Raw genomic sequence first — 12868 nt, 5'->3', positions numbered from 1 at the left:
TCTCTCTCTCCCTCTCCCTCTCCTCCTCCTCTGTCTTTCTCTCCATCCATCCTGTCTCTATCCAACATGGCCGCTAAGTCGGACGGAGCAGCAGCGGCGGTGTGTCTGGAGGAGGAAGAAGGCGACCCCAACCACCGGTGTGATGCGGATCATCCTGGTCTGGGGGGTCTGGTGGGGGGTGTAGGGGGTAGTGTGGATGCTGCTGCCTGCCCCCCCACCCCCTGCCCCCCCCCCCAGCAGCAGGGGGAGGCAGCAGCAGCAGCCCCAGCCCTCCTCCCTGCTGGACTGCTGCTGGGTGCTGCTGGCGCTGCTGGTGCTGCTGTGTGACGGCGGCAGCGACCTGTGGCTGGCGGCGGACTACTACGGCCGCGGGGACGTCTGGTGGTTCGGTCTCACGCTGCTGTTCGCCGCGGTGCCCTCCGCCGTGGTGCAGGTGCTCAGCTTCAGATGGGTCGTCTACGACTACTCAGACCTGGGGGGAGCTGGAGGGGCTGGAGGGGCTGGGGGGGCCAAGGCGTTCAGCACCAAGGACAGCGGAGGGGGTGGGGGTGGAGGGGGGGTCTACACCTCCTCCTCCTCCTCAGTCCCCCCCACCAACACTGCCCCCCCCACCCGGAGCTGCTGCACCGTCTGCATGTGGGTGTTTCAGACCGTGCTGCACGTTCTGCAGCTGGGGCAAGTCTGGAGGTAAGAAGGGGGGGGTTGGAGGGTTGGGGAGGGGGCTACGTGTGTGCATAGAGGCTGTATACGTGCTGGGGTGTGTGTGTGTGTGTGTGTGTGTGTGTGTGTGTGTGTGTGTGTGTGTGTGTTTAACTGCCTGCATGCACGGTGCACACGTGAGCAAATTGCATTCCCAGCGCCGTTCATGTGTGTGTGAGTGGTGACAGAAATGTGCAGAAATCCACCTGAGAAAGAGACAGAGGGGCTGTTTGCCATGAACACACATACACACACACACACACACACACACACACACACACATGCTATCTTTGTGAGGACACTCATTGACTTAATGTATTCCCATTAAGTTAACACCTTAAAGCCCCAGTGTGTAACTTATTTGGCTTTTTATTATCAAAAATCAAACATGTCTTTCATAAATCCGTATTTCACTGAAGTGGAATCACACCCGCATTAGGTGGGAGAAAGTCCCTATGTTCAACAGATCAAGTAGAGTCTCAAGTCCCAAGTCTAATCCAAGTCCAATGATATTTGTTTCGAGTCTCAAACAAATCGATTATAATTAAAGCAGAAGTAAGGTGAATGTTTGTGTTAATCTAAGTCTTAAATAGTTGTATCTTCCGACAGCAATCACTTCTATAGAGTGTTTGGTCTGAAACACGGGTCTGTCAGTCACTCTGCTCTGCTCTGAGCCCAGGAGAAAACTTTCCTTGTATCCTACAACCTTTATCCAATGAGGAGAGAGAACGGCATAAAGGGGCAGTCCTCTCTGTGTGTGCAGCCAAGGGATGCGCCTGAATGTGGTGACGTAGGGACGAGGGCCAATAGATCCATGACGAGGGCGGGGGCTGCTAACTCCATCTGCTGACAGGAAGTTAGACAAAACCACCGGATCGCTTACTTCTGCTTTAAAGTCCCAGTCTGTAACTTATTTGTCTTTTTCTGATCAAAAATCAAACCTGTCTTTCATAAATCCGTATTTGACTGAAGGTGAATCTCAGCTGCATCCAAAGTAAAGCTTTCTGGTTCCTTAGAATGAGTTGTTACAAGTCGTTACAGATACAGAAGTGGGCGACGCACCGAACCGAGGCGGCCATGTTGCGTCGTGACCGTAGGTAACCACGGAAACGGCCTGTTAAAACCGTCACCACTGTGTAGTGTGAGGAAGGACGGAGGCACCGGTGTTGCATTCAGGTGCAGTCAGGCAGACGGCCGTCGGCAAACCAACCGGATGTCGTTTTACTAAAACAATACCACATCACCATGACAACATGTTGTCAGACGTTTGTTTATCCTGTTACATGCAGCATCTGTTGTCTGTCTGACGTCTGCCCCATTTCACCTGAATGCAACATCAAGAATACGTTCAGATATGCAACCGCACCGCTAGATGGGGGGGAATTCCTACGTACTGTACCTTTAACCTTCCAAGTCTGAGTTGTTTGAATGACAGAAATCTGTTTTGATGAATGTAAATAAGCCTTAACTTTGGATTGACTTAATCTGTTATAATTAAACAAGATTTTATAGCCGAAACATAAAAAAAAAGAAGAAAAAACAGGTTTGTTTTCACTTTAAAATTGTCTACAAAACAAATTAGACAGATAAATTAGTGCAAAACTATAAAATAACAAAAACTAAAACCCATAGAGGCTTGTTTATCCTGTTACATGCAGCGTCTGTTGTCTGTCTGACGTCTGCCCCATTTCACCTGAATGCAACATCAAGAATACGTTCAGATATGCAACCGCACCGCTAGATGGGGGGGATTAATCCTACGTACTATACCTTTAACCATTACTCTGAACCTAAATACGTATGAATTCCCTCCATCTAGCGGTGCGGTTGCATATCTGAACGTATTCTTGATGTTGCATTCAGGTGAAATGGGGCAGACGTCAGACAGACAACAGACGCTGCATGTAACAGGATAAACAAGCGATAACAACAAAGCAATATTTGATTTTTGCTAATAAAGTTACAAACTGGAGCTTTAAACACACACACTCTCACACACACACACACACACTGAGCAGGTGAAGTGTGGAATCAGAGGGGATTGTGGGTAAAGTCCTGATTCATGTTCCTCCTTCACTCGATGTGAGATGACGTCATGATGTGACTATTATGGTCTGGAAGCAGCAGCTGGAGCCTCTGAGGTCTGAAGCTTCGTCACCGTGGCGACACGTTGGAGTACTGTTGTATTGTTGTATTGTAGTAATTGTAGTGCTGTTGTAGGCTAGTTGCAGTACTGTTGTGGTATGGTAGTACTATTGTAGTGCTGTTGAAGTTGTTGCAGTACAGTTCTAATTCTAATACTTACAGTTGTAGGTGATGATCCCTCCTCTGTTGCTCACCCTGAGGTTTCTCCTGGTTTTCCCTGTTAAAAGGGTTTTCCATGGAGTTTTTCCTCAGTGGATGTGAGGGTCTAAGGACAGAGGATGTTGTTATTATGGGATGTAAAGCCCTTTGAGACAAACTGTTTGTAAAAACGGGCTATACAAATAAAATTGCCTTGCCTTGCCTAGTATGGTAGTATTACAGTTGTATTACAGTTGTGGTATTATTGTGGTATGGTAGTATTACAGTTGTATTACAGTTGTAGTAGGCTACAGTTGTGGTATTGTTGTGGTATTGTAGTAGTATTGTAGTGCTGTTGTGGTCTGAGCAGTGACACACGAAGACTTTCAGTTGTTTCATTTCCTGTCTGTTGGACAACATCAGAGACACAAATTGTTGGTCTTCATCATTAACCCTTTCACCACCACTTTGACTCTTCATAGACAGACAGATAGATTTACTTTCTATCTATGAAGAGTCAAACTTCAGTTGAACTTCCTGCTTCTTTTCCAACCCATGAGTTAATGCAGATGTTTCCTGCTGCAGATCAACCCTCTCACTCAGCTTCAGCCTGGTTCCTCATGTTAAACCTGACCCACACTAACACTAAACATAAACGTTTAGAAAGTTTTTGTCTTAGGGCCTAAACACTCTCAGCTTAAAATACACAACCCAAAATCAAATCTCTGAGCTGATAACAAATATAACAATTCTGTCTGAGTCGACCAGATCACGACCTCGCTGAGGCTGAAACTATGATGATCAATGTTACGTCAGGTAAATGGACCAGTATCTGTGCATTTATCTTTATTTTGCCGACACGGTTCAGACATCATCTTTTCTTGGAAAGTGACCGTATTTAGAAAACTTTACGATCAATTAATTGTGACGTTTAATACCGTGATTAATTGTGAAAACAAGTAATTGTGACGTCCCTCGCCCCCACAGAGTCGGGCAGACCGGACTCTGCAGACGTCCGTGCGTTCTTGAAACTTTAGTTTTTTTACTTGATTTTATTTCGTGCATCTTTGAATTTTATTTCGCCATTAATTTTCTATTTTACGCCCCGACTAGGAACTGTTTTAACTGTTTTAACTGTTTAAACTGTTTAAACTGTTTTAATCAGTGGTAAAGGGGCAGAAGGCGTCCGTGTTATGTATGTTTTCATTTTATTTTCTAAATCAGCGGATTAAAGGGTAAAAATCCCTCTTTCTGCTGACGTTCATCTCTGTGTGTCTCAGCTGCTGTTCCTCTGCCGGTCATTAAAGGATAAGTCCGTGTAAATGAGTGTAGCTGCTGATGGAGGCGAGGACGAGCAGCAGATTACCGCCGGTTTTACACGTCGGAGCTTCAGCAGCGTCACACACTGAGGATTTTATTCTGTTATTATTATTATTATTATTATTAAGCCAGAAGCATCAGGTTCAGGTCAATCCCTCATTTCCTCCAAGATGTTCTGTTGTGTGTAACAAAGTCCCAGAATGCATTGCAGCGTGAGAACAGGTGAAGGTCGACTCACCTTTCCTCTTCTCCCCATCCACCGCTGCTCTGTCCTCAGCTGCTGAAAGGCATTCTGGGTAATGTAGGCCAGATGAAGGGTTGTGTTATTGTGACGTGACGTTTATTAACCTGTGAGAGAGAAGCAGGGAGACGCAGTGTTTGGCCTCGTTACTTCATCCCAAAGTAACTGAGTTAGTAACTGAATTACTTCCTTATAAAAGTAACTAATTACCAGGAAAAGTTACTATTGCCTAAATAACTAACTAACTTGGTTAGTTCCAGATAAACAACTTTTTTCCGATTCGTTGATGGACTGTAAAACCATTTGCAGCCTGTATAACGCACACTTAACGGGTGCGTTGTTATAGTGACGGGACGTCTTGAGTCAAGTAACGGAGCGTTTTGTCTAATCTAATAATCAGTTTGAGTCGTTTTTTAAAGATAAAAAGCTCCAGATTCTCTGATTGCAGCTTCTTCAATGTGAATATTTCTGGTTTCTTTGTTCCTTTATGACAATAAACTGAGTCTCTCTTTGGTTTGTGGACAAAGCAAGACATTAGAGGACGATGTCGTCTGGTGGTTTGAGACACACTGGTTGATGTTTTTAACATTTTTTAACATTTTATTGACCAAACAACTAATCAATTAACTAATCGACAGATTAATCAATGATGAAAACAATCGTAGTTGCAGCCCTAAAAGAAAGAGAGCGGTCTGTTATTTAATAACACCGTTATTCCTGTCAGTGGTGAGACGTCGCTCTGATTGGAAGTTTGAAAAAGAAGTGAATTCACTTTCTTCTACCTCAGACAGAGAGCAGCGCTGCAGCTTCAGACCGGATCGATCAGTCCCACAGAGAAGTGATTGAACCGGTTCCAGGCGGTCACTCAGCTCAGGTGGTCTGACCGTCCGGACGCAGCCCATAATAATCAGGCCGAGTGGCGAGCTGGCAGCTGAACGGAGCTCAGTCCGCTGAATCACTCACCGCTGAGTGTGTGTGTGTGTGTGTGTGTGTGTGTGTGTTCGTTCAGTCACAAATGAAGTGACTCTCAGTGAATATCGCTCTTACTTTTCATTTTAATTACCAGGCCTGTCACTCACAGCCGGGTTTAAATGGTGGTTGCCGCGGGTGACGGGCGACTGGTCGAGGGAAGAGAGAAGGAGAAAAGAGAAAACGTGTTCGTGTCAGAGGTTTGACTCTTCTTCATCGTCCTCATCGTCCTCATGCTGCAGCGTGTTGACCATTAACAACCTGTACAGGGTTAACTTCTCCCTCTCTGGGCTCGGCTGAACAGAAACAGAATAAGTCATTTTGTTCCCTAAATATAAAATGTAATTATACTAATGGATGTTTTGTTGCAGCTCAGCGCTTCACATTAAAATCTATAGGCTGCATTTTAACTGGGCAAATAAAACTTTAAAACACAGGAGCAGAGTTTTATAGATGAGAAATGAAATTCAGTTACACACATACTGTATCTATATACTATTCATATATTTTTTAGACTTTTTAGACTTTATTTATTTGCACATAAAAAATAAAACAAAACATTTACTTATCTCTCTCACTAGTAAGGAAGATACGAAAAAGAAATGTGCAGGTGAGGTCTGAAACTCGAAAGGCTTATAACACGACCTCACCTTGATCTAACAAATAACTGAAGCACAGTCAAGAAATAATAATCACATACCTTGTGCAAGGTAGAGAAATAACAAAAATTAAAAAAAAAAGAAAGGAAAAAAATGAAAAATACGGGAAAGGTGTTGGTAGTGAAAATAAAGTAGTAGTAATGATAACAACACTAAATAAATAAATAAACGAAAAGAGGTGAGAAAAGAAAGCGAGACAAAAGAAGAGAACTGGTACAGATGAATTAAGTTCAAATAAACACTAAAAACGGAAAAGAAAAGAAAAACTAAATATAGACATATAGACCGTATAAATATATACAGTATGTGTCACAGTTGTTGTCTGTGTGTGTAGTTAGGGCCACGGGGCTTCACACCGAGCACCGGTCCCTGCAGATGGAGAAACTTTTACATTCCGAAAAACTGTGAAAAACGTCTCAGAGAGAATGAATGGGAGGAGGTCAAGAAACGAACAAATCATTGGACTTTTCATACTGCCAACTGCTGTCTACTGCTCAGGCATACTTTCACCTGGATGTAAAAGTGGCATCCGTCAACGGCTGAAAAAGCTGAAAAATAAACTTCCCCTGCCTGTCACACTGCTGATCAACGCGCAGTCCCTGAGAGCTAAGACAGATGAGCTGGCCGCCAACGTTCGTTACGTCCACGAGTATCGGAGTGCCTGTGTCTTAGCGGTCACTGAGACATGGTTTGACAGTAACACAGTATCCAGTGCAGTGGAGCCTGCAGGTTTCTCGGCATTCCGGGCCGACCGAGACCCGAACGTCACCGAGAAGGCACGAGGGGGCGGAGTCTGCCTCCTCATTAAAGATGAATGGTGTCGGGTTGTCAAGGTGAGAGAGAAACTGTGCACCCCTGATATAGAACTGCTGTGTCTTTCACTCCGACCCTATTATTTGCCAAGAGAGTTTCCTCAGATCTTTTTTACCCTGGTGTACATACACCCGAAGGCTGATTTTAATAAAGGCACTGGAATTATTTTTAATATTTCCCAAAAACTTGAGGCACTCTCCCCTGATGCGCCCAAGTTTATCCTTGGAGACTTTAACAACTGCCCTGTCAAAAAGTCTCTGCGCACTTATTACCAATATGTTGACTGTCATACCAGAAAGAAAAAGACTCTGGATTTATGTTTTGGAACTGTTAAGGACGCATACACTGCAACTCCACTTCCTCCACTTGGAACATCAGACCATAATGTGGTCTATCTCCGCCCTGCCTACCGAAGGCTGCTTGAGAGGGAGAAGCCCCAGGTCAAGACTGTTAAAGTGTGGGACAATGAAAGCACCATGGCACTGCAGGGCTGTTTTGGTTGTACTTCATGGGAAGTCTTTGACACAACCGACATTAATGAGCAGGTTGAGGCAGTGTCTGGCTATATTAACTTTTGTGTGGACTCTGTGTTGCCCAATAGGACATTCAAAGTTTATTCAAATGATAAGCCATGGTTTACCAGCAAATTAAAGAAGCTTATTATTCAGAAAAGGAAAGCCTATAGAGGGATTATCTGTTTACCAACAAATCAGGATGCGTGCGCAACCTGACTGCAGAAAGAACCGGTTGTCATGGTTACCTCTATGGATCTAGTGTAGTCAAAGCGGTGTTAGCTAGCGATGTTGTCAGCCTACTACAACAGTTTATCACCTACTGATGTAGTGTGTGTTTTATACATAGACGGTTTTATAGTTTTATAACGGCAGGAAAAAAAAAAAAACCGTCAGGACGGAGGATCGAGTTTGTAGCGCGGCAACGGCAACTCAGCCATGGGACAAGACACGGACACTCACAGCACGGCGTCGGTCAGCGGTAAAAACAACACTGTCACTGTGCATCCCTAACGTTACCTACAGCTTAACAGACAATAATGTTCAGGAAAACACTCACGATTACAAAACTCAGTGTCTGTGAGGACTGATGCTGCCTGGTCAGAGAGGGAAGAGGACGGACCTGTCTAAAGTCTGGAACAACTGCATAACGTAACTGTAACGTTACCTGCATGGCTGAGTATGTACCGTTAATGTAAAACAATGTAGCTTAACGTTAATTAATCTCAGCTGCTTTCCATTAGTATGTGACCTCGTCTTAAGTCACTGTCGTAGTAAACATTTCACAACTCATTCGCTGCAGTTCTCCAGCTGTGCCTGTGAGCATATCTAGCTTTATCACCATTCAAACCAACGTATCTAACACGTTATATTGCTCGAAATTAATCGCCAATGTACTATTTTCTCTCTCGTTTGCCTTGAAAGGGGTGCGAGTTGACGCTATTATGTAAATTTTGCGCGTTTTGTTATTTTTATCAAAACAATTAGTGCAACTTCCAGCACAAAAAGACCTGATCACGGCTCTTGCTGCTCTCTTTCTGCTGGCGACATGCGCAGTAGAACCTCTGTGACGTAGGCTGGTAATCCCTCTATAGAAACCAAGATGAGCACACAAGAAGGGAACTACAAAGAGAAATTAAGAGACAGTTGTACTTGGACAAACACAACTATAAACTTAAGTTAGAGGCCTCCCTGACCTCCAGTAACTCCAGAGAGGCTTGGCAGGGAGTTAAAAAGATGACAAGTATACCACACAAGGGTAGGGGGAAACCTTCCTTCCCCCTAAATGGGAGTGAGGGAATTGAGATGGCAAACCAGCTCAATGCCTTCTTCTGCCGTTTTGAGAGTCTAGAGCCTGTAGATGAGGTTTTTACCGTTAACCCCCTCCCACCTCCTCCATCAAACATTAAAATTGAGGAATTTCAGGTCCGTCAGCTTTTCAGAGGCTGTAACACGCGGAAAAGCCCAGGTCCTGACAATATTAGTGGTAATGATCTTAAAAAATTGTTCAGACCAATTAGCACCTGTGTTTACAGGCCTTTTTAAGTCCTCCATCACTTCTGAAATTGTCCCCGCTCTTTGGAAAACTGCGGTCATTACTCCAGTGCCAAAGACCTCAAATCCTAGTCAGCCTAGCGACTTTCGTCCTATTGCTCTGACATCACTTATAATGAAGTGCTTTGAGCGTCTTGTAAAGAAATGTATCTTGTCTAACACACAGCATCTCTTAGACCCCCTGCAATTCGCTTATCAAGCATCCAGAGGGGTGGATGACGCCATTGCGACTCTTTTGCACATAATTTATAGTCACCTTGAGAAGCCCAAGGCTCATGTTAAGATCTTATTCGCGGATTTCTCATCCGCTTTTAATACAATCAGGCCCAGAACATTAGCCAATGTATTATCATCGGAATTTGCACTTGAAGCTGGCCTGATTGCCTGGATTGTGGATTTTCTTAGTGGTAGAATCCAGCAGGTCAAAGTAGGAACATCACTCTCTGAAAAAATGATCACTTCCATTGGCTCCCCTCAGGGATGTGTTCTGTCCCCTCTTTTATTTATTTTATATACTAATTCATGTTCTAGCATCTTTCAAAATAGATTTTTTATGAAGTATGTGGATGATACTGCCTTGGTCAGTCTTTTATATGATGAGGAAAAGGAGCATGGCCCAGTACTTGAATACTTTGTTAACTGGTGCGAAAAGTCAAACCTCCTCCTCAATCCATCTAAAACCAAGGAAATGTGTGTTGATTTTAGAAAAGAGGAAGCCCCCAACACAGTAACCTTAATTAATGGAAAGCCAATACAACAAGTCTGTGAGTTTAAATATTTAGGGATTGTGCTTGACAGCAAGCTTAAGTGGGACAAGTGGACAGATCAAATCTGCACCAAGTCTCAACAAAGAATGTTCCACTTAAAGAAACTCCTGTCCTTTAATGTTGAAAGGAGAATGCTTCAAATGTTCTATTGCTCCTTCATTGAAAGCAGTCTTTCTTTTTGTATTACCTGCTGGTTTGGCAATGCCACAGAGGCACAGAAAAAGAGGGTTAGAGAAATTATAACCATATCTAGTAAATTGCTGCGCATTACTTTGCCATGTATGGAAGGCATCTACAGAGATAGGATAGAGAAAAAGGCAAGGAATATTATAGGTGACCAAAGGCACCCCCTTGCCCACTCATTTAACCCTCTTCCATCTGGGCGACGATATCGCCCCCCTCTGTTTACTAAAAACAGAGCTAAATTTTCTTTTGTGCCCCAGGCCATTAAATCCCTTAATAATAATCGATAGTCACTGTTAGTGTTGGTCAGCTCACAGCTGCTCAGCTGGTCTGACCAGGTTAGGGCTGAGATGAACATAAAGCTGACTCACTGATGATGAGTGTTAATGATGAGTGTTAATCTGTGTGAAAGTTGTACTGTGCTGTTTTTTATCTGTGTTGTTGTTGTTGTTTTTTTAGATGAAATGTCAAGTGATCTGCTGCAACTCAATTTCCCTACGGGGACAAATAAATTACTACTACTACTACTACCTAGAGACTCCATTTAAACTTTAAACAGTAGACACAAGTCTTGTGTATTGTCGTATTACTCCACGTTTTGATAGGTCATATAGTTTTTGATCAATCCCTGATCAATGACCATGATCATTTTTGGAGAAATTATGAGATTATAATGGGTGTGTATTGCACGGAATGTTCGTGTCAGAGTGGGTGACATCATCGGTTAGAGTGGGAGAGAGGCCAGAAAAATTCCAGATTTTTTCTCTTTCCACACTCGGCCCGGCCACAATTTACACTCTACACACATGATTTTTTCAGAATTTGTAGACAAACTTGTTATCTCTCATATCATGTGCTCAAAATATCAGAGAGACTTACAGAATTTGAATTATCAGCCTCTAAGTGCGGCCACGTCTGTCTCTGCTCCTCATTGACTCCAATACAAAGATTTTCTGAGAGAAGCAGAACGGACCGATGTTTTAAAATCGCACATTTCAGCAAAATATTTACTGTAGAAACACCAAAATCACACCCAAGCGTTCAGTAAGTCCTTAGAGCAACGTTGATCTGTGTTTTGTTCTGATAGGAGTTACCGTTTTGTCAGAATAAGCCCAAATGTGAGACCAGTGCAGAGGCAGAAAATCGCTCTTTTTCTCCACGTTTCTGTCTGTCTCAGCCTGGGGGGCCCCTATCGTCATTGGCAACCACCTCAAGTTGCCGTGGTAACGTCTGATTCTCAGGCCAGAGCTCGTTAACTTCATAAACAATCTCTCCTGTCTCCTCTCTCGTATCTCCTGTCTCCTACATCCTACCTCCTCTCTTCTACCTCCTACCACCTGTCTCCTATCTCCTGTGTCCTATCTCCTACCTCCTGTCTCCTCTCTCCTATCTCCTACCACCTATCTCCTACCTCCTACCTCCTATCTCCTACATCATATCTCCTATCTCCTATCTCCTATCTCCTGTCTCCTACCTCCTCTCTCCTACCTCCTATCTCCTCTGTCCTAGCTGCTGCTTGGTCTCATGTTGTACTTTGTGTGTTGGAACGTGTTGATTTCAACCTTCAGTCTGTTGAAGAAGTGAACACCAGAGAGAGTGTGTTGTGTAAAGTAAAGTGTTTGTATGTTCAGAGCTTCATGGACGGTTCAGTAGAGTTATTGATTATAGATCAGAAGTGACTGGGAGGAAGTTCTGACGATCCACAACCTCATCGCCGCCTCTCTCTCTCTCCGTCTGTCTGTCGTCCATCAGGCTGTACTGAATAATTCACTACAGCCCTAGAGGGAGCTGTCAATCACACTCTGTCTGTCTGTGTGTGTGTGTGTGTGTCTGTGTGTGTGTGTGTGTGTGTGTCTCAGTGTGTGTGTGTGTGTGTGTGCTGCCTCTGTCATCTGATCCGTGTCAGTCTCTCTCTCTGTTTACAGTCTGAGTCTCTTTGCTTTTACATGGAAACCAGAAATCAACACAGAGACAGGAGGGTGTGTGTGTGTGTGTGTGTGTGTGTGTGTGTGTGTGTGTCTCAGTGTGTGTGTGTGTGTGTGTCTCAGTGTGTGTGTGTGTGTGTGTGTGTGTGTGTGTGTGTGTGTGTGTCTCAGTGTGTGTGTGTGTGTGTGTGTGTGTGTGTGTGTGTTTAACCTGTGGTGTTGGAGTCGTTGGACAGAATCAGTGAAACATCTGTTTTACAGAAACACGTCACATGACTCTGATAGATGGATGGATGGATGGATGGATGGATGGATGGATGGATGGATGGATGGATGGATGGATGGATGGATGGATGGATGGATGGATGGATGGATGGATGGATGGATGGATGGATGGATGGATAGATAGATAGATAGATAGATAGATAGATAGATAGATAGATAGATAGATAGATAGATAGATAGATAGATAGATAGATAGATAGATAGATGGATGGATAGATAGATAGATAGATAGATAGATAGATGGATAGATAGATAGATAGAGCGGAGCAGAGGGGATTAAAGAGTCAGTGCATTTCACACAGAGCAACCAGCCAGATGATGTTTCATTAAAACAAAGAAACTGTCAGTTATTTACAGAGGTGTAAAAGTACTTGAAGAAACTAAGCAAAACTACAAATACCGTAACTGAAAATGACTTTGGTAAAAGTTAAAGTCGCCCGTAAGAAAATCACTGGAGTAAAAGTCTTAAAGTAACTCGAGTACAAAGTATTTTTATAGTACGCATAAAAAGAAGAAAAAACCCCAGAAATGTTTCTGCATTATGTCATCCACCGTTACCAGGAGACCCCCAGACTCTAAGGACCAGAACCAGACCAGGACCTGCTGTGGTCACTTTACCTTTAAAGGGACAACCAGGAGTTTTGTTAAAGCGAAGTGT

General features: G+C 43.7%; 1 protein-coding gene across 1 annotated transcript in view; it reads left to right on the top strand.

The window, feature by feature from the left end:
- The first annotated feature begins 611 nt into the window (after positions 1 to 611).
- The window catches only part of xkr7b (XK, Kell blood group complex subunit-related family, member 7b), an 86021-nt gene continuing 73764 nt past the window's right edge, over positions 612 to 12868 (top strand). The window contains exon 1 of the mRNA XM_085782980.1: positions 612 to 687. Within this exon, the coding sequence (XP_085639106.1) occupies positions 635 to 687 (53 nt within the window). The 5' untranslated portion in view covers positions 612 to 634. The remainder of the gene's footprint in view (positions 688 to 12868) is intronic.

Source organism: Trachurus japonicus, chromosome 7 (assembly GCF_045865225.1).
Source record: "Trachurus japonicus isolate A0001 chromosome 7, Traja_1.0".
Lineage (NCBI taxonomy): Eukaryota > Metazoa > Chordata > Actinopteri > Carangiformes > Carangidae > Trachurus > Trachurus japonicus.
The sequence above is the reverse complement of the archived record's forward strand: the minus strand, read 5'-3'. Positions and strand labels throughout refer to the sequence as shown.